The sequence below is a fragment of the Malaclemys terrapin genome, chromosome 2 (genome assembly GCF_027887155.1).
Source record: "Malaclemys terrapin pileata isolate rMalTer1 chromosome 2, rMalTer1.hap1, whole genome shotgun sequence".
Lineage (NCBI taxonomy): Eukaryota > Metazoa > Chordata > Testudines > Emydidae > Malaclemys > Malaclemys terrapin.
In genome coordinates, this window is record NC_071506.1 from 269,349,793 (window position 1) to 269,372,004 (window position 22,212).

Consider the following 22,212-nt stretch of genomic DNA (forward strand, 5'->3'; position numbering starts at 1 on the left):
TAAGGTTATGTCTACACTGCAATTAGGCACCCCAGGTTGGCCCGTGCCAGCTGACTCAGGCTCGTGGGGCTCGGGCTATGGGGTGGTTTAACTACATTGTAGATATTCAGGCTTGGGCTGAAGCCTGAGCTCTGGGACCCTCCCACTTTGCAGGGTCCTAGAGCCCATTCTGCAGCCCGAGCCCTAATGTCTACACTGCAATTCAATAGCCCCTTAGCCTGAGCCCCACACGACCATGTCAGCTGGCATGGGCCAGCTGCAGGTTTTTAATTGAATGGTCGACATAACCTTAGACTTTTCACCTTGGCCTCTAAGGTGGTATCAGAGGGCCTGATCTCAGGTCTTTCCATTGACTTCCATGGACACTGGCTCTGGCCCCAAAAGCGTAGGTTAAAAGGTCTGATTAAGGAACTGGGAAAGGAGTAGAAAGAGCTTCATTATTCTCATGCTTCAGGGCATGAGCCAACCTTCCACTGAGGGGGTTAGGAAGACATGTCCCCTAAGGACAGATTATTACAAGAATGTTGAAGCTGGTAATTAGGCACCTTCCACTACTGGTGACAGCTACTGACCTTGACACATAACTGATCAGATCTAGAATGTCAATGCGCATCTTCCTTGGAGTGCTGTCTAGTAATCAGAGCAAGGCAATGGGGTCAGGACAGTCGACTCAGTGTTTGGCCATGTACAAGTCACTTACTCGTTCTGTGTCTCAGGCCTGGTCTACACTGGGGGGATCGATCTAAGTTACGCAACTTCAGCTACGTGAGTAATGTAGCTGAAGTCGACGTACTTAGATCGACTTACCGTGGTGTCTTCACTGGGGTGAGTCGACTGTTGCCACTCCCCCATTGACTCTGCCTGCGCCTCTTGCGGCGGTGGAGTACAGGAGAGCACTTGGGGATCGATTTATTGCGTCTAGACTAGACCAGACCAATAAATCGACCCCCGCTGGATGGATCACTGCCTGCCAATCCGGCAGGTAGTGTAGACATACCCTCAGTTTCCCAGTTTGTAAAATGGGTGTTACAGTACTTACGTACTTCACCTAGATGTTGAAAGGGTTGGAGAGTTAATGTTGCAAAGCAAAATGAAAAGGTAAGGTAATATTCATTTTACAAAGGAGGAAGCTTCCATCTACACACTTGTATCTTGGTAATCCACAAAGCAGAGAAATACAGAGGAATTATATCATAATATTTAGCATTTACACAGCACTTTCGATGTTCAAAGTGAATTACAAATACTAACTAATCCTCACAATATCCCTATGACAAAGGGAGCTAAACATTATCCCGGCGCTAAAGATGGGGAAACTGAAGCAAAAGGTGAAGTGAATGGCCCAAGATCAAAGAATAAGTGCCTGATAACCATAAGATGTAGAGAATCTTTAAAGATTTATAGATTCCAAGATCAGAAGGGACCACTGTGATCATCTGGTCTGACCTCCTGTGTAACAAGGTCTAGATCTCCCCCGCAAACAATTCCTAGAGCACAGCTTCTAGGAAAAAAACATCCAATTGGAATTAAAAATGGTCAGTGATGGAGACTCCACCATGATCCTTGATAAATTGTTCCAGTGGTTAAAGGTAGGGTTACCATACGTCCGGATTTTCCCGGACATGTCTGGCTTTTTGGTACTCAAATCCCCGTCCGGGAGGAAATTCAAAAAAGCCGGACATGTCCGGGAAAATAGGAGCCGAGCCGAGCCGAGCCGGAGCCGCTGGGACCGGGGCTGGGGATGCTCGGCCGCCGGCCGGCGCCGCTTGACTGGGGCCAGGGCTGGTGCCCTGGGGCCCGAGCCAAGCTGGAGTCACCGGGGCCGGGGCGGGCGCCCCAGGGCCTGAGACGCCGGGGCCAGAGCCTCTTGGCCGGGGCCGGACGCCGGAGGGAGCCACTCGGCCGGGGGGGCCGGACTGGGCTGTGCCTCCTCGCACCTCCCCCGCCACCCCAGCTTACCTACTGCCTGCCTGCCTGCCTGTTTCAGGCTTCCTGCGAACATTTGATTCGCAGGAAGCAGGGGAGGGGGAGGAGCAGGGGGTCGGAGCGTTCAGGGGAGGGGGTGGAGTTGGGGTGGGGCGGAGTTCGGGCGGGGCCGGGGCCCCGGCCCCGTGGAGTGTCCTCTTTTTGGAGCATTAAAATATGGTAACCCTATTAAAGGGGAACAAGGAACTCAGCACTTCATATGGGACCGTTGCAGGATAAAGCATCTGAGCAACTTTTTGTTACAATCTTACAGATCAGAGTTTGCTGGATGGCAACTCACTAAAACTAATATATTTTTTCTGAGTAGATACTTGAATATTAAAAACCAGATTATTCAGAGGTTTACTTGGCTTTCCGGAAGAAAGCTTGCAAAACCCAGCATTATAAGATGTGCTGATAAGGTGTATCTGCTTCAATCCAGAAAAAGGAGCTTAACATAAAATGTTGCTTAGTTACAGTAAAATTCATCAATAAATCCAAATGCTTTATTGGTTTTAATTTATCATTTATTAGTAATACATGGAAGCCTGGTTAACTTAAATCTGAAACTGTAACTGCTAAATAGAGAGATAGCAAAACACTGACACCTAAAAAGGGCAAAATCTTAAACTGTGGGGAAAATTACCTTTGTAGTATTTGAGCAAATCCTGGGGTACTAACTCAAGCAACATTGAATCCCTTATTAATAGGGTCCTGCCAAATTCATGGTCCATGACGTGTTTTTGGTCTTTTATGTATTTTTACCATGTACTATACAGGTTTCACAGGGGAGACCAGGGTTTCTCAAACTGGGGGTCCTGACCCAAAAGGGAGCTGTGGGGGGGGGGGGGGAGGATCAGAAGGTTATTGTAGGGGGGTCATGGTATTGCCACCCTTACTTCTGCGCTGCCTTTAGCGCTGGGTGGCCAGAGAGTGACGGCTGTTAGCCAGGTGTCCAGCTCGGAAGGCAGCGCAGAAATAAGGCCATACCATACCATGCCAACCTTACTTCTGTACTGCTGCTGGTAGCGGTGCTGCCTTCAGAGCTGGGCACCCGGCCAGCAGCCGCTGCTCTCCACCAGCCCAGCTCTGAAGGCAGTGCTGTCACCAGTAGCAGTGCAAAAGTAAGGGTGGCAATACCATGGCCACTCCTACCATAATGTTGTGACCCCCCTGCTCCCAACCCCTTTTTGGGCCAGGACACCTACAATTACAACACCATGAAATTTCAGATTTAAATACAGTAGCTGATATCATGAAATTTAAGATTTTTTAAATCCTATGACCGTGAAATTAACCAAAATGGACCATGAATTTGGTAGGGCCCTATATTAATGTGCATACTTATTGAAAATACGTACACAATTTAATGTGATACTAATGGTCAATATAAATGAAAGTTGAAGCCAGCTGATTTTCAGTAATGTCATCTGGCAAAGAATATATAACAATACAAGCAATGGTGTGAATTTTGTGTCTACTCACACATATCCTTTGACCATCACTGGTCTTTTAAGCCTCTGGACTACGCAGTGCCATATTCTGATCCTAATGCATACAAACAACATTAACGCCTACCAGAATCCTATCTAGGTTCATCTCACAGAATATGGCACCGTCAGTTAGCAGCATATGCTGACACAATAATCAACTAACTTGCCCACTTTCCTGACCAAGTCCAACTTCTTCTTAAGCCCCTTTCGCTAGGGAGGTTGCCTAGTACAGTTCTTAGTAAAAATTCTCTGTCCACATTGTTGTGAGAAACCATGCTAGAACCCAGCTACCAACAGCTGTATTTAAACATGATTGTAGCTACCAAAGTTCCGATCCCTGGACACAAAGGTCCTTACAAGGGTAAACGCAAAGCTGACATATCTTGCTGAAGTTGCCCTCAGAACACATAATTGACTTCACAGCATGATTAATAATGTCCCTTTGGCTCATCTATATGCAAAATGTATCATGTCAAGGGATCATGTCATTACATGATAGTGCTCCAACCTTGTTATAATACAGCTTGGTCTTATAGTACATATGTAAACAGGAACTAACCATGTTGTAACCCAATGTTACATGTTGTAAAGCTTAGGGATGTAATCAAATGATTCCACAGCATGGTTTTGGACCTGTCCACACAGGTAAGCCCAACCTTGCTAAAACGTGGTCTGGACATTGCTGAGTTACAACATGGCTAAAACTCGATTATGGCTGGGCCCTAGGAATTGGGATGTTCTGAAACAGCTGAGTCAGCACAACTTGGTAGTGAAAGCTTTTGACGACTCCAACAATGGCCTAGAAAATAAAATAAATGCAGAATAACGAAGACATTTTTCAAATGCTTAGACATAAACTTGAAAAATGGAGACAGCAAGTATCTATTGCACTTATGTGCTCCACTTTCCAGATGTTTGCATGCTCCTTAAAAATATGACATATTAGGCACTTCCTACAGGGAGGTAAGAAGATAAATTAAGTCCTCAGGAAACAGTTGAAAGAGCTTAAGTGTTTATAGCTACAGGGAGACTCTGTAAACGTTAAGCTTGTAGCACATAGATTTTATTCTAATAAACATAAAATGGCAAATATTCTGTATAGGGTTTAAACAATAACTTCTATATGTTCTGAACAGGTACTCATTAGTCTTATGCTTTCCCCGCTCTGTCTAACATTTGTCATACCAAAGGGGCTCCTGTAAAGGTTCCCAATTACTTTCTCTACTATCTTCACTCATTATAGCAATAACCTGCATTCAATCATAGATATACCCCCAGGTTTTACTGTTACTCTTGAACGTGTCTTTTGCCACTTCGGCATGGATGACGTGGGTAGCCTCTCCTATGGTTTCTGGCATTAATCACCTAATTGAGGGTGGCTCCAGGGAGTTGAAGGGGATAGTTTGCATTTATTTTAGTTATACCTTTTTAAAAATGGCAAATGCACATGAAACTTGTATGGATTTGTAAGGCCCGGTAGACTAGAACCCACATCTGCAGGGCCTAGGACGGCTGATAGCCCCACAGTGCCACACAACACTGCAGCAAGGGAGAACTGTGGAGAGTAGGCACTGCAGGAAGTACCGCCCAAAGGACTCAGAGTGCTAATACCCTGCTCCCCTCTGATTGGCCAAGCACACAATTTAACCCTGGCAGGAGGCCCAGGATGTTGTCTAGGCAACCATACAGACTTCTGGCCTGATGTGACTCGAGACTTCACCTTGTCTTCTGATCTCTGGCCTCCAACCCTGGCCTGACTCTTGCTTATTGAACCTGGCTCTAGTGATTCTTCCAACCCCTGCTCACCAACTACCGTTCTTCACATATGGACCCCAACCCAGCTGTGATTGCTAGGTAAAACTGCCTACGCCCCAGTCCCTTACAGTATTTGACTATATATAGGGCCTCCCCATGGCCCTATATATGTACTTGCCTTCTTAGACCTCCATCCTGCAAACACATACACGAGTAAGTTTAGGCATATGTGTAGCTCCACTGAACTCCGATAGATGCTTAGATACCACCGTGCATTCCCTGGCATCGTATAAGATCCTGAACAGAATAGCGAACATGTATAAATGTGCAGGTACGAGAACTGAAATTATAAACCCTTGAGGGCAGAGATCCTGCCTTTGGGTGTGTTTGACATCTAGCACAATGAGGCTCCGATTCTGACTGGGGATCCAGGGCACACCACGATATAAATATTAAATAACTATAATAATCTAGCTATGATGATGAACATAGTACCAGATGCCTCAGTGTCATGACCAATTAAGACAAGGTCATTTGGAATTTGATGTAGGCTATCATTAATTTTGAGAGTGCTGCTTCTACACTGGTATCAATCACTCTCTCCAGGGAGTCCCATATGTTGCAATGCATTCCCTGTCCTCTGCTTCTATATCTCCTGTTCTCTGCTTTATGGGTCTGGTTCATTGGTGTGATCTGGCAGCACAAAGGAGCTCTAATACCAGCTTTACTGCCCCCACAGTAGGATTCCTCATGTCTAGAGGCATCCTCCAGCATTGTGGGGTCACCACTGTGGCTTCAATGCTACCCCATCCTCGCCACTGGAGTAGGGGACATGGCTAGGAAAGGCAGGTATTAGCTGGGGTGCACTTGCACCCAGCTGTATCCTGGCTTCCCACAACCCTTGAGCTCCTGTGTCAAGCACAGCTTGGTTGGATCTGAGCATCTGGTCCTACATCTGCAACATTTATTTGCCAAGAAGAGAGGGAATGATATCACTGCTCATGTGTGATTCATGACCTACAGCAACAAGGCCAAGGCTATTTAGTGACAGCTGTGTTGGCAGAGATGACATCTGAATCAGAAGATAGAGGGTTTTTTTTTGGCTACAAGTCTACCTTCTCTTGACATCTCTTCCCTGCACTCTCATTGCACTGTCTGTAAGCACTACCCCTCAAGCATACCAATACAGGAGATGTTGGGGAGCAGAGAAACCATATGAGATGTGTCTTCCAAAAGAGCTGGAACAGATCACACTTAATGGCAAATATTCCAAACAAACATATTAGTGCTGTGAAAGGAGAATGGATTTGGTATCCAATGGAGGCAGATAAAGCGGTCCATCATCTAGCTCACGGTGAGGTGGTATTGTGTCTCTCCTAAGGCAAGATGACTTTTTTTTTCCTATCCACTGATTGTACTCTTAATAAATAATAGGATATTTTGTACTCCAGTGGCTAAGGAGTGATTACCAACCACAGAGACATTTCTGAGCAAAATACAATAGCTTTTGCTTCTCCTGCATTTAGTTTCCTCACCCTTCTATCTATCAATTTTCTTTGTGTTATCCTTAAATAAATTACTTAATTCCTTCGTGATAACGTATGATTATGGAGTGCTTTGATTTGAGGGCTGCTAAGTGTTTCATGAACTGCATGCATCCATATCATTTTGATCATGTATTAATTGGCAATAATATATGTGTGCACCACAGGTCTCCCTCACAATTAATCTTGTTTCTGGAATATCAAACATTAACCTTTTGTGGGGAAGATCCTGCCTCCCAAAATATACTGGGCTGGACCCCACTGTCCTTACTTTGGCAACATCCCATTGCCTTCAAAGGGATTTTTGTCAGAGAGAAGACACCAGAATCAAGCCTGTTGATGTAAATTGATGGAGAAGTATACAATTTGCTATGCAACCAAAACAGGGTGTGCATCCCTTCCTCCCTCCCTCCCAGCATCATGCACAATCTTAATTACATTGGTCCTTTGGCAATGCCATTAGGTTAAGGTAATGAGTGAGGGAAGGATCCTTTGACCAGTGGCAGGGAGTGTGGCTACAGGGATATCCTTTGATAGGACTTGATGCTGCAAGGTGCATGGGACTATTCATGAGAGTAAAGTAAAGCATGTGCTTAAGTGCTCTCCTGGATTGGGGTCAGACGGCTCAGCACCTTGCAGCATAGAGCCCATTACAGAGACCAAAAATAACTTGCTTTCTTTAGCCAAGCCTTGTCATTTTTATGCCTTTCATTTTCTTCATTGTACACAAGCACTTTCCCCTGCTTATACAACTGTTGAGTTTTCACAGCACATTCTAGGGGAGAAAATACCATCACCACAATGAGCAATTTAAATGCAATTTAATCCCTCTCCCTCATCCATACTATTTGTGTGTTTACATTTCAGGGGTCAGAGAGTGTCACTGAGGCCTGGTCTACACTAGAAAATTAGGCCAGTTTAACTATGGCAGTCGGAGGTGTGAAAAATCCACATCCCAGGAGCGGCGCTGTCAAGCCAATCTAAGTCTCTGTGTAGACAGTACTAGGCTGATGGAAGAATTCTTCTGTCAACGTAGCTACCACCTCTCGGGGAGGTGGATTACCTATTCCAACAGGAGAACTAGAGCTGCCATCTTTCTAATCGCACAAAACCGAACACCCTTGCCCCGCCCCCTGCCCCAAGGCCCTGCCCCTTCTCCAACCCTTCTCTGAGGCCCCGCCCCTACTCACTCCATTCCCCCCCCCATCGCTCACTCTCCCCCACCCTCACTCAGTTTCACTAGGCTGGAGCAGGAGTTTGGGGTGCGGGAAGGGGTGAGGATTCTGGCTGGGGGTGCAGGCTCTGGGCGTTCAGGGTGCGGGCAGAGGTTCTGGACTGGGGAAGAGAGTTGGGATGCAGGAGGGGGTGAGGGCTCTGGTTGTGGGTGCAGGCTATAGGGTGGGGCTGGGGATAAGGGATTTGAGGTGGAGGAGGAGGCTCTGGGCTGAAGCCGAGAGGTTCAGAGTGTGGGAGCAGGCACAGGGCTGGGGTAGGGGATGGGATGCAGGGGAGGGTGTGGGCTCTGGCTGGAGGCTTGGGGGTGGAGCTGGGGATGAGGGGTTTGGGGTGCAAGAGGGGCTCAGAGCTGGGGCGGGTGGTTGGGGTATGGGTGAGGGTGCAGGGTGTGGGCTCCAGGAAGGAGTTTGGGTGTGGGAGGGGGCTCAGGCCAGGGGTTGAGGTGTGGGAGGGGGTGCGGGCTCTGTGAATGCGGGAGGGTGTTCCGACCTGGGGTGGGCATTTGGGTGCAGGAGGGGGTGTGGGCTCTGGGAGGGACTTTGGTTGTGGCAGGGGGCTGGGGGTGCAGGATACGGGCTCTGGGAAAGGGTTCCAACCTGGGGCAGAGGGTTTGGGTATGGGAGGTGGTTCGGGGTGTGGGCTCCAGCTGGGCAGCGCTTACCTCAGGCGGCTCCCAGTTGGTGGCGCAGCAGGGCTAAGGCAGGGTCTTCCTGCCCTGGCTGTGCGCAACTCCCCAAAGCAGTCAGCATGTCCGGCTCCTAGGTGCTGGGGCCAGGGGGCTCTGTGCGCTGCCCACACCTGCAGGTGCTGCCTCCGCAGCTCCCATTGGCCGTGGTTCCCGGCCAATGGGAGCTGCAGAGCCAGCACTGGAGGAGGGGGCAGTGCACGGAGCCCCCCTTATTGCCCCTGTGCCCAGGGGCTGCAAGGACATGCCAGCTACTTCCGGGAGCTGTGCGGAGTCAGGGCAGGCAGGGAGCCTGCCTTAGCCCCGCATGCCACCGACCCGACTTTTAATGGCCCTTACACTGTAGTGCAAAGGAACAACAGAGCAACTGATCACTAGTCACGGACAAGTGCAACATATTGTGACTAGTGTAATCTAGAGAACTGGAACATGGAAATGTCTGGAGCATGGAAAGCGTAGACAGGCAAAGACATTAGAAAAACGCTTGCATTCTTCTTCAAAAGTGGCTGGCTGCAGAGTCAACCTCAAAGCTCTCTACTAGGGGAAAGGCAGCGCTCCTCCAACATGCTCATTGAAGTAGTTTTATGTCTGCGTGGGCTATGTTTATATGTGGTCACACAGGGAGGTATGGCTACTTACTTATGAGGAAGTTCCTTCCAAAACCCCTGGGTCTGAGCTATCCAGCAGCAATAAAAAAACATTTTGGATTCCTAAGCGGGGCCAGATTCATGACAAAGAACCACGAAAAAAGAATTCTCATATTATTCCAACTCATAAAACAGAAGGGGCTTTATTCTCCTCTAACTTACACCAGTTTTACACTAGTGTTGTTCCACTGACTTCTGTGGGAATTACTTTCAATTTTCACCACTGTGAGTGAAAGGCAAATAAAGACCAACATGCTCTCTGTGCCACTTAATATGAAGTGTAATGAAGATGGATACACTGCAAAAGAAAAAGCTTAAATTATGAAATGCCTCCACATATTCAGCATATGTTAGACAGCTCAAAGCCTCATCGTTGATATTTTGCCCATACCTGCTGCAAAACAATGTTTTCCTTGTACGCTGGTTGAAAATAAAGGGCCTGATACGCCTTTCACTTCCAATAGTGTGAATCAGGAATAACTCCACTGATGTCAGTGGAATGACATTGATCTAAAACCGATGTATGGGAAAGCCACATCAGGACCCCGTCTTTTCTTATATGCATATATTTTCCCAGTCATTATGGAGATGTCAATATGGAGAGGCTAGTGATCCCATAGTTAAGGGTGGGTTGACTTTTGCATTTAAACTGAGATTACATTTTGAGAACATCATACTGTACAATTAGAACACAGAGGGACAACTCCTCAGTGGGTGTCAATCAGCACAACTCCATCAAAGTAAATAAAGTTATGATGACTTGCACCTGCTGTGGAGCTGGTCCAGAGCTGTTTAGTTGAAAGTGATTATCTTTTGTACTTGGGTAATTTATTACGGTAGGGACGTATATTCTAATAAATTATATGCATCTCTCAAAGAATTACAGCAGCCTTATTGTAGATTGGCTATAATGCAGTAGGAACTTATCAACACTTAGGGGTGGATAAGAACATAATCTTGTTATTCACATGTGCTTCTAATTTTATTAAAACATTTATCCTCTATAAAAAGGGGAAATGGGCAATGTTATCAGCAATTACTGACAGCCTGTCTTGAAACTGACACTTTAAAAAAAATGTCCACAGCTTTCCTTGTCAAAAGACAAACCTGATCAACATGATAATATTTACTGTACTACTCTACGTTTTCCAGTCAATTATACTCCAGTGTAAACATCTTACATTGTTATAGATTCACAGAAATTACAAGTGGAAATTATCCCTGAGGCCACTTAGTTCACCACAGTGATAGTGTGGAGATGCTCCCTACAGGGCATTTTCTAATGTTTTATCTAGTCTCCTATGACAAATGTCCCAAATGATGGGGCCTATACCACTTCCCTGGGTAGAATACTCCACAGCCTTACATATCTCTCAGGAAGTTCTGCCTGATATTCATTCCAACTATTCCCTTTCTCAGTTTCATCACATTGCTTCTGGTTATCTCCTCATGTAGCATCCTTAATACTTCTTCTTTGTCTTTGGAGTTGATTATAACATGACAATTCTTGGCTCACAAGAAGTGCTTTACAGTCAGACAAGGAGCAATTCACATCCTGACTGAGAGTTTGCTGACATTAAAAAAAAAAAAAAAGGTACCTAACTGCACTTGGACAATTACATCATGACTGTGCGCACAAACTGGATATTTACACACACACACACACACACACACACTGACTGTACCATGATGGTCACTGGTGCCTGAGGTTTTGCAAAGCAGGCCCTTAGTCCTTGCATGTTTACTATAGGATTACAAACTCCTCAGAATTAAGAACCCCTTTTACTCTGCAACCACAATAAAAAGTGGGAGCCAGATCGTGAAGTCCTTCCTCATTTTGGTGAGCACTTACACAATTGAGCAGCCCCATTCACTTCAGTGGGATTGCTGGTGTGAGTAATTGCTCACCAAGGTGAGTAAGGGCCCTGCAATCTGGGCCTATGTTTATATGTAATTTGGTAGAACTAAGTGGTGACTGCATTAGAAAGTTACAGAGTTCTGCATTTATTCCTAATATGTCTTTAAAAAGATAATTCAACGGTATTGAGTACATGGAACATTATTAAAGTCAAACATGACTGGGACACACTTCTCCCAATCTACCCTTCAACACTCCGTTTCTGTAGGCCAATCAACCTCCCCACTTCTTCAAATCCCTCCTCCCCATCTTTTCCCACAATCCCTCAGATAACAATTTTCTTTAAAAATATAATTATCTAAAAAGGACAGAAAACTAGGACCAGTAGTGACAGTTAAAGTTACCTCTGTGTTGATATTATTGGTTCAGGTGTATTCTCATTTTAAGTACAGGGAATTTGAAACTGGAAGAATCTTTCAAAATAAAATAAACTTGTTCAGTGCAACTACTGTACCACGAGGCAACTCCATACCCCAAGCCTCTTCCTTTAGTTACCTCCCACAGCATCCTGTTTTGTGTACTGTCTTTACTCACCACGAAAATCCCCCATACACAACTGTAGTGCTATATATACACCCATGTTTGATAATAATACTCAAAAGTCTGGTGTTAAAACATGGACATGCTAGGTAAAATTTCAAAAGCACATAAGTGATGTAGGAGCCTAAGCCCCATTTTTAAAAGTAACTTGAGTATTTAAGGCCAGATTTTCAAAGGTAATTAGGGGCATAAAGATGCAGAGAGGCTTTTTGAAAGCTCTTAAGCAGGTTAGGTGCCTAACTACCATTGAAATCAGGAGCCTAAATCTATTGAAAATCAAAGGAATTTAGGCTCTTAAGTGCCCAAGTCACTTTAGAAAATGGGATTTAGGCACTTCTGGAAATTTTACCCACAGTCGCTAAATTCATTATGTCACAATATAACACACTACCATGGAACAAGAAAATCACTAAAGCCTGAATTAGAGAGAACCATTGTCCTCAGTTAGGAATAAGACTTTTCCCCCCTTAAAATGTGTTTTTTAAATCATCAAGCAAAACGGATTATTTGAAGGCAACAGACCTTTGTGCTGCTGGTCGCAGTTCGAAGGTACATACTGAGCTTGGTTATTGCCTGCTCTAAAATCTATCCTTAATAATAAAATAAACCTACCTTCACAGGTCAGTAAGAAGTACTCCATGTTGTGACTGAATGACGCACTGAAATAAGTACAGTTTTCAATCAAATCACAGGACAGACACTGCCTGTTGAAGTTTCCATTTGTGCTTGCACTGAAAAAGTTAATACATGTACATAATGGTCAATTGAGCGAGAGTTATCTTGAAACAACATTTTTTAAACTTCATTGCACTGGAAAAAAAGAACATAACTTGTTCAGCATTACTAAGAGACTAGGCATTCTAACTTGCTAAATTGTTGGGGTTTTGGGTGGGTGGGAGTTGCCAGAATTGAAAAGATATTAAAGGGGATTGATGGCTTTTGTGCAAGGCAGGTGATTATGTTAGATGCTACAGCTTTCCAGAAAATGATGGATGCAACTGAACTTTCAATATAAACACAACACATTTTAATTCAGGGAGTAGACATGAAACTAGGGATTATTTCTGTGCTAGATGATGTTTATTGCAGACAAAGGAGAACTAGAGATCTTTTCTTTAAGAGGCAGTTTTTCTGACTTGCTAGTGGCTACCTCATAGACAATCTTCTCCCTTCACATTCCAAGAGTGGGTCGTGGAGTGTTAACCACAACATCCAGGTAGAAAGAAAAGATCATGTTTTGCCAGCTTTGTTTTTGAAGTATACAATTTGGCCTGTGTGTGTGCTCAAGAGCACCGTGCTGGTTAAAGGCTAAATAACCATTTATTAACAAATAATAAATAATACTTAGAAGGTCTATAGCACTTTGCAACTTCAAATTGCTTTACAAACATTACCTAACTGATCCTCAGAACACCTCTGTGAGGCATGTCAAGATTATTATTCCATTTCACGGGTAGCAAAACTGAAGCAGAGCAGCTGTGTGACTTGCTGAAGACCAGAGGAACAGTCAGTGGCAGAGCTAGGGTCATCACACAGCTGTCCCTGACTCCCGTTCCTGTGTTCTCTCCAGCTCACACTTTTCTTCATGAGAGGAATCCCAGTGTGATTCACTAACTCAGAATTCACAAACTGAGGGCCAGATCCTCAGCGGATATAAACTGTCATAGCTCCATTGACTTCAATGAGGCTATGACAATTACATAAGTCAAGGCTCCGTCCTTGACAGTTCACTACATGAGCCACCTTTAAAGGCTAGTGGGGTACGGCAAGGTGGAAGCAATGTGAATCATGCCACTGTTTCCTGTGAAGAATTCTCCCTGAACTGAGCTTTCCCACTGAATTTTATTCATGCCCAAACAGACTCAGCATGATTTATTTAATTAAAAAATGCTGAAAGTAGCCTAGCCCCTCACAAAGCCGTGTGAAGAGCAGTGAGCAAATACAGAGGTTTAAGAATTAAATTACTGGTAATTCAGTTTGTTGTAGTCCCTTCCCCGCCTGAGAGAAAAAAACATTACATCATACTGCAGGATGTAAATATACTGACAATCTCGTATCAAATGAAGCTAGCACTGTCCCCGCCCGCCTTCCCTTCATTGTGGATGCTTCCAAGGCAGGACAAAATACCACAAGATGGGATGAAGGAAGGATGTTAGAAGCGAGGAATACAACAAACTTAACTGTCAGTATGTGCCTCTGTTCCCTCGTCTGTAAAATGAGGATAATACCACCTCCCTCCAGTGGAATTAATAAATTTGCATTTTCCAGTGCTTAGAAATCTTGCATGAGAAAAAATAAGGCTGGATTCTAAAGCCTCTTGGCAATTGAAACAAGCATTTTCTAGGATGGAATTTTTATTTTTTCTCCTTTTTCCTTCTCACACAGCAATGTATTTATTAGCTGTACTATAGATACCATGTACATAAGCTAACCATTGTTTACCTATTACACCACCATTGAGAACATAAGGGAGCCACATGAAATTGCAGAAAAACATTCACAAATGTTCAGCAATTTTGTTCTGCCTGTTTTCAAGTACCAGCACTTCTGTGGTTTGGTTAGATTTCCATACAGACAGTAACATGATTGTGAAAAATACAAATGTATGCAATGATGCAACTTTTTGCAGTGCATAACAATTTTGTTTGAAAATGTTTCCATATTAATGTGTCATTTGCTTTAGCATGGGACCAATTTCTAACTGGCAATGAAATGAGAAAATGCTCAAATTTCAAGCATTTCGAATTTGGTTGCAAACTCCTTTCCCACTTGGTGACATGCTCATATTTATTCCTTAGATTCAATCGGAGAATAAACAATGTCAGTAATGATGGGCACAATCCATTTTCTGTAATGACCTCATTCATAGAGGAATAACTGGAAAATGATCTCTATGAAAGGACTAAAAAACATACCTATATAAGTGTCGCCGTCTTGGTAAATCTTCTGTGCTGAGGAAGTAACTAAAAATACAAAGTACAATAGTGAGAATTAGAGTTTTGGAAGGGGATTTACAAATACCTTATAAAACAGGATCTCCATCCTCACACCCATCTTTTGAACATTTCCTTGATCTTGTGAAGCAAACTGCAAGGATACGTGACTTCTCCATTTCACTGAATTAGAAAACCAATCAGAAGGGACCTCTCTTCAGCACAGAATCAAGGAAATGTTTGGTAAACTGCACTGCAATTTAAAATAAAAACAAAAATATTTCAATTCTGAAGTATATATGATAGCTGTGCTTCAAGGGGAAAATGCTCCATGCACAAACCCCTGAATTCAGGTATGTAGGCTTGGCTTGACATCAGTAATTGGACAAGGGTGAGGCCTCATTTCTTGGGAGACAGGATTAGGCCGGTAAATGGATCAGGAGGTTGGAATGGAAACAGAACGTCTTTACTAGCTAAGATAGGGGAGGAACACTCAGGGAACCATTTACAGTGGACAAGATAACAATGAATACAATAAGTTGGGAACATAAAGATGAGGTAAAGAGTGAGTTGTATATAGACAGTGAATGGACAGAGCATGTTGTACAGGGAGTGGTTCCAGCAAAGAGACTAAGCCAATCCCAAAACATTTGATGCAATGTAGTGTGTAAAGGTATATAAAGGAAGGGGGCTTCTGTGTAACTTTGGATGTGTGGTATACCCTGTACCCACCCAATACGGTCAGGTCTAATCAACTCAGCAAAGCTTCTCTGTACGTCAAATAAAGGAACCTGAGCATCAAGACGAGAGTCAAACTGAGTTCTGTGGGAACTGAATGGAAGGTGTCTCAGAGCCTCCCCCCAACATAGTGGTGCTAGGACTCAGATCGGATCAATTCATCTGGAGCAGGGAACATATAGTTTATTATACAGATAGCTTTACTGTCAAGGATCACAACCCATCAGTTTAGCAATGGCATTGGAAGGTTTTAAATTTGAGTAAGTTTCCTGGGCACTGGAGTAGTAGTTAAATCTAAGGGCAAACCTTATGGATTTCCCAGAGAGGTACTGGGGGAGACTGGGTGGGAAAGGAATGCCAACGAATAGTGCTAAATAAAAAATGCAGAAAAGAGAAGCAAAAAGTTTGTTATTGCAGGAACTAATCCTGGAAATAAAAGCCCTGTGTAGAGAAGTAAAATAGTTAACCATTATGTGGGAAATTTTGAGAGAGAAAAGAATGGGCTGGAAGAGCACAAAGAGATACATAAGGCATATGCTGTGCAGACTAACAAGGCATGTTTAAAACAAAATAAAAGTGGACATTAGAGAGGTACTTTCAGTACCTATGTAAAAGAATGCTTGGCAGAGAACAGCAGAGGTCTGTTGAATGCCACTGAAATGTTAAAAAACAGGACCCATTGGCAGCCATGAAAAAATTGTATTTAGTTTCTTTTTTTCCTAAGGCAAAGAAAAACCGAATCAAGGCAGAAGTTTCACATGGATTATTTCTAGTGGCTAAAACTTTACAAATGAAATGTGCCAACTTAAGGGATGAGCGTAAAAGGCATAAAAAGCAAATGAAAGTTGTAAAGAAGGAAATAAACTAAATGGAAACAATTTCTGAAAGGTCAGGGAAAAAACAATATCTGTTACCTATTTGCATAAATCCAAAATAAAAAGCAGCCATCCTTCAAGGACTGTATTTAGTGAGCACAGCTTTGCATGCAAAGTGTACTACATTAAGAAACAAGTGGAAAAAAAACATTAAAAAATAAGCTTAGAGATGCTGAAAGAATTCAGCTGAGAAATGTGTCACTTTGGAAAATAAGTAAGTGATTTAAGGAAAGAGTGTGAAGTTAAAAGTAGCTTTTGCACAAATGAACACTGCAGAGTTCAGGGGGAATTAAACAGTTGAGGGGTGTGGCAATAAATATAAGTACAGTAACTCCTCATTTAACGTTGTCCCACTTAACGTTGTTTCAATGTTACGTCCCTGCTCAATTAGGGAACATGCTCGTTTAAAGTTGTGCAATGCTCCCTTATAACATCCTTTGGCTGCCTGCTTTTAAGATTCTGTGGAAGAGCAGCGACTTTACAAAGGAGCATTGCACAAGTTCCGCTTCTCCGCCTCCTGCCCCTCCCTCCCAGAAAGTCCTAAGCGCGAAGTGTTGGGAGGGAGGGGGAAGGGGAGGAGCAGGGAAGCTGTGCGTCTTCACTCCTCCCCCACCATCCCTCCCTCTCAGAAAGTCCTAAGCACCGCCAAACAGCTGTTTAGCGGCATTTAGGATTTTCTGGGAGGGCGGGGGAGGAGTGGAGATGCGGGGTTTCTCCGCTCCTCCTCCTCCCTCCCAGAAAGTCCTAAGTGCCTCCAAACAGCTGTTTGGCGGCGCTTAGGACTTTGGGGGGGGGGGCAGGGGTGTGGCGTGCTCCGGAGAGGAGGTGGAGTGGGGGTGGGAAGAGGTGGGCCTGGAGTGGAGCGGGGACAGAAAGAGGCGGGCCTGGAGCATTCCCGGCAAAATCCGAGCCTGTTCCCCTGGGAAGCTGCCGCTGCTGCTGCAAAGGTGCTTCCTAGCGTCCTTGCCTGCAGCAGGCTGTGCCTGTGTGGGGTAAGCCAGGGGCACTTCCCAACCACAGTACAGTACTGTACAGTATACAGCATAATGCCTTTTGTCTGGCCCCAAAAAATTTCCTTGGAACCTAACCCCCCGCATTTACATTAAATCTTATTGGACAATTGGATTCGTTTAACATTGTTTCACTTAAAGTTGCATTTTTCAGGAACATAACTACAAGGTTAAGTGAGGAGTTACTGTAGTGAAGCCCAACCACCCAAAACCTATTTGAAACTAAAATCCAAATTCTCTTTTCTTTCAACAAGTTATTAATTACGAATAACAGAGCTACTTTGAATGGTGCAGCGGCCACTCAAAAGCATGACAAAACCTCCAACCATTGAAATCCTATTAAAAAGTTCTGTTTATCTGTGATGTACAATAAATTTTACTAAGAAAATAAAACAAAAACAATATGGTGGAGCTTTATAAGTAAAAAAAAAAAAAGAGATTAAAATGTGTTAGACTAAAAACAAGTCCAAAGGGTTTAGGGTTAAGACCTATTAAGAAAATATTGTTCAAAAATGTTCATTTTATATATGTATCAGTGTTATTAAATTTTACAGGTCTGCAGGTCTACTTAAAGAATTGTGCCTACTAAAATTTAGTGAAATATAGTTAAAAACTGTTGAAAAAGTTTCTAAACAGAAATGTACACTTTAGAATGGGAGGGCAACTACACCAAAAGAAACTTAATAGGATAGCCACAGGAAGAGGAGTGTTTAAAATTGATGTGTCACTCAGAAACCAATTGTGGGAACATGACCAACCATTTCAACAGAAGATAGCAGCAAAAGTACGGCATCCACTAAATAAGCAAAACCAAAGACTCATTAACGAAGTTTTGTTAACTGTATATAATATACATAATATTGTAATTGTTTTTAAAGAAGCATGGAATTAAGTCAATGTGTTAAAATAATAATATCATGTGTAATATGTGGGGAATACATACTATGCAAAATAAAAGTGGTTGTAAGTGATATGAAGCAAGAAAACTTGACCTCTTTTTTCACCACAGAAAAATGATCCCAACAAGATATAAAGCTTTACCGTGCACAGTACCTTTAAATACTTTTTTTTTAAACTAGAGGTTTTAAAAAAGCAACCCACCCCTCTTCCCATAACATTTGATCACTTTTGATTCTTTGAACAGCTATATGGCTTCAGGCACCTGAAAAACCCATTGAGAGACTCTGCTTGAAGAGGGGATTCCAACCGTTAAAGAAGATATAGCCTGAACTTGGGAGGAATGTCATTGTCTAAGCGTCACAGTGACACTGTAGCCAGCTCCATTTCGGTGTGATAAGTAGTGAAAGCACCAGCTTTCTGAGGTCACCCATTACTGTTTCAGGTCCTTGAATTAGCTGCATATGCAAGGGGTGGCCAACTTCAATTCAGAGGACAAAGTCCAGGTTGACATCTCCATGGGTACCAAAGGCCATGAGTTTTACAAGGGTGGTAATGACCCACAGGAGCAGATATTGTCTTAGTGGGGGTGAGGGTGAGGACTGAATAACATAATGGCTGGAGTATCTAATCCAGCAGGTCTATTTCCTATAAACTGGGCTCACCTGAATATGTAGATTTCTCATATTGTGCAGTCAAATCACAAATATCACATGCCTTTAAAACTGCAATGTGAGTAATTATGCCAGCTTAGCCCTTAGCTCACACTGAAGTCAACAGGAACTGCAGGCATTTTTAGCTTCTTTCAGAACTGGGCCCTTAATTATCATTCAGTGTTTAGGATGGGCTTATGCCTTTTGACTCAGTGATTTAGTGCCAATGTAGGATAGTGCTGGAGACAATAGATCATTTTAAATTTAAGAAGTCTAGAATTCAGCATCTTGCATCTCATTGAAACTTTGCCTGAAAGAGCAACTCCACACGATGTGAACTGGAAACCCCTTCAGAGTGCTCTCTTCTATGGTATTTTGCTGAGATTTAGGACAATGGCAAGCACACCAAGAACTGGAACATCACTAACAAAGGATCAAGGTAAAAATGAGGGAAATTGTAAAAACTTGATGGCAGTTTACCAAGCAGAAATGTTTGTTCATTTCAATAGTTTTTGTGTGTGTCAAACAGAATTCTTTCCAAGAGTAGGAGGACTAAAAAGAGCAAAGCCAACCAATGAACACAGAACTCTCTCTTCAAATTTTGAATCAAAAGTTGTTGAAGAAGAAACATAGCAACACACACACACGTATATATATATATGTAAACCAGGCTTCTTTCTGTGTGTCAAATATCAAAATGAGATTGATTATTAAACACACAAAGTCAGTGGTAGGGGAGGGAACAAATCAAAGCAAGACTTCACTGAAACACTAGCCCTCTCCTGCTGTCTGTACATCTAGCTGTTCATGCGCACAAATTGCTTTCAAGATGGCTCCTGTAGACTCGCTAACTCTAGAGCAGAACTAAAAGATGAAAGTCTGTTTTGTTTGCTACTTACACCGACTTCTTTACTTACATTTTATGTCTCTTTTCATCATATGCCAAAATCTTTGTCACATCCCAATCACCAGATGTAATGGACTGTAAGTTATCACTGCTGCTATTGGGCTGCCAAAAAAAAGAAGAAGTGTGTGTTTTCTTTTTTTTCTGAAAACACGTCACTTGAACAAGACTAAAAAAAATATATTTTTATTTCTCAAAACATGAAGCCCTCGTGACTCCTCCATGACTTGTTAAAAGTAATCACTAATTTGTAGTTCTCCCCAAAGTATTGCTATGAATGTGCAGACATGCTTAAATATACTGAATCAGATTAATCTCTGGCACAACTCCATTGATGATAATGGGATTAATTGGGCCCAGCATAAAGAATACAGATGGAAGTCCTTTCCTGTGATCCTCTTCTGCCCATGAGTTCTGGATAATAACCTCGGATGATTGTGCAGAGAGCCACTTATTTAGGAATAATGGAGGAGAAGCTTGTTTAAAAAAAACCCCAAAAGTGACATTCTTTGAATTTTGCTTGAAATGTGAAGACCTTTTAATTATAAATCTAAGCAAACTCCGTCATTTGAAACTCTTGTTCCTCCTATGCATGCCTGAAATGCTACTAGCATTTAGCCCATTTAAGGTATTCATCCTTATGGTCAGAGGGATTAAAATTCTCCATAGACACCTTGCCATATCTTGGGTCTCAACACAGGTATTATGTTCATGGCATGTAATAGTCAGCACTGACAAACATTAACAAAGGTTGTTTCACCTGTGACGATGACATGGCAATATGGTAGAACTTTCCTCGCCCCCCCTGAGGAATGGCTCGGATGAAGAAAAACTTCCGTCCGTCTTTGGAAAATATTGGCTCTTCATTCTGTAAATGTCAATTGAATAGGTTTAATCATCACTAGTTAGGGCTTCTTGGTATTTTTTAAAAACTGTTCAACACTGCAAAAAATGGAGGACTTCTAACAACCATTTAGAAAAAATAAACAGCCCTCTCAAAACAGAGAAAAATGAGCCCTGAAATTCTGAGCCCCACCCCCTTTTTTTTGTATCTCCTGAGTAGCAGTCATCTTTCAGGTAGCCTCTTGTGGAATTAAAGGGAGACAGTAAGGAAGCACTCTTGGCTTCAAAGGCAATACCCATTTGTGAAGCACAGAAAAACCTACATGCCTACAGAGAAGTTTATCTGGGGGCAACCGGAATGAAGCGCTTTAATAAACACAGACTTAGCAGTGTGTGCCTAGCAAATCTTGTTTACTCAGCTGGAAAAACTGCATTGGGCTGTGTATCATTCCACATATATTTCCTTAAAGAAACATCACCAACCTGTCCTTCAGAGTCTAAGTCCTGTCTCCTTCCCTACCTTCTCACAGATGATTAATTCACAAAATTATTTACAAGGGGTGGGGGGAGAGAATAAAAAGAAAGAAGGTCTTTTAAAACTGTCTTTGCTTCAAGGCTCCCAGGTGAACCTGATGATTGATTTTCATCCCATTATTATAACTTTCAGTCAGAGAGAGACAAGGTGCGAGGTATGGAAATCAAACACTGCAGGCAGCAACTAGTTAGTTTCTGAAGACTGCTTTGTTTTCTTTTCTGCTGTAGGAATCCATGAGTGGCTGGGACCTTTCTACTGGGGGGAGATAGTTGTGTAGCAGACTACCAGGGAACGCAGAAGACTTTGATATATATGATACCTGAGGGTGGCAAAAATCATTAGCTTGATGTATCATGGCATTCGGCTGGTTGCACCTCCTTTGTTCTAGCTCTTACTGGTAGACAGGCTGGTTACTAAAGTACAAAATTTAATCTCTCCAAAGTGCATATTGAATGAATTTAGGAAGAATCTGAAGCCTTCCTTCCCATGTCATCAGATGTTGTTTAGAGTACGAACAAGGCTCTGCCATCCCTGTCTATCCTGGGGCACTCTTTGCATATTTAGTATGCTGTTAAGTCCCATAAGTTTCCCCCTCTCTGAGTACTGTTCAATGGAACAATTCTTTCTGTCGGCCCCTTGTGTGTTCCACAAGCCACCCAATGGACACACCTGCCATGGCAGATATTCTGGTCTCATTCTTAACACATGTCAAAACACCAAGCAGAACCAACCAAGATCAATAACAACAACTTGATCATACTGGGGATTGTGTTAATGTTATAGATTAATTATTTGCATTAACAACAAATGAATCCATTTTACTTTTTTTTAATGCTGCCACAGCATTCTTGCTTCATTTTACTTCGCTCCTCGTCATTCATTAATTATTTCACTTTCTATTAGTGTTAGATTTACAGAGTCTACATTTTGGGCCTAACCTACCAGGTTTCCTTTTATTTTTCCTTCCTTACCTGTCTAGAACATTGTAAAAGTACGACCATCTCTCACTTGGCAAAATTTCATGAAATAAGTCTCACCTGT

The 22,212-nt window shown here is 43.0% G+C and overlaps 1 protein-coding gene across 6 annotated transcripts in view; it reads right to left on the reverse strand.

Moving 5' to 3' along the window:
- The window catches only part of DPP6 (dipeptidyl peptidase like 6), a 767,813-nt gene that overhangs the window by 41,885 nt on the left and 703,716 nt on the right, over positions 1-22,212 (reverse strand). For all 6 annotated transcript variants that reach the window (XM_054021141.1, XM_054021143.1, XM_054021139.1 and 3 more), the window contains exons 13-16: positions 20,554-20,661; positions 19,807-19,898; positions 14,699-14,746; positions 12,396-12,514 (exon numbers count right to left, since the gene is read on the reverse strand). In XM_054021141.1, coding sequence (XP_053877116.1) covers positions 12,396-12,514; positions 14,699-14,746; positions 19,807-19,898; positions 20,554-20,661 — 367 coding nt within the window. The remainder of the gene's footprint in view (positions 1-12,395; positions 12,515-14,698; positions 14,747-19,806; positions 19,899-20,553; positions 20,662-22,212) is intronic.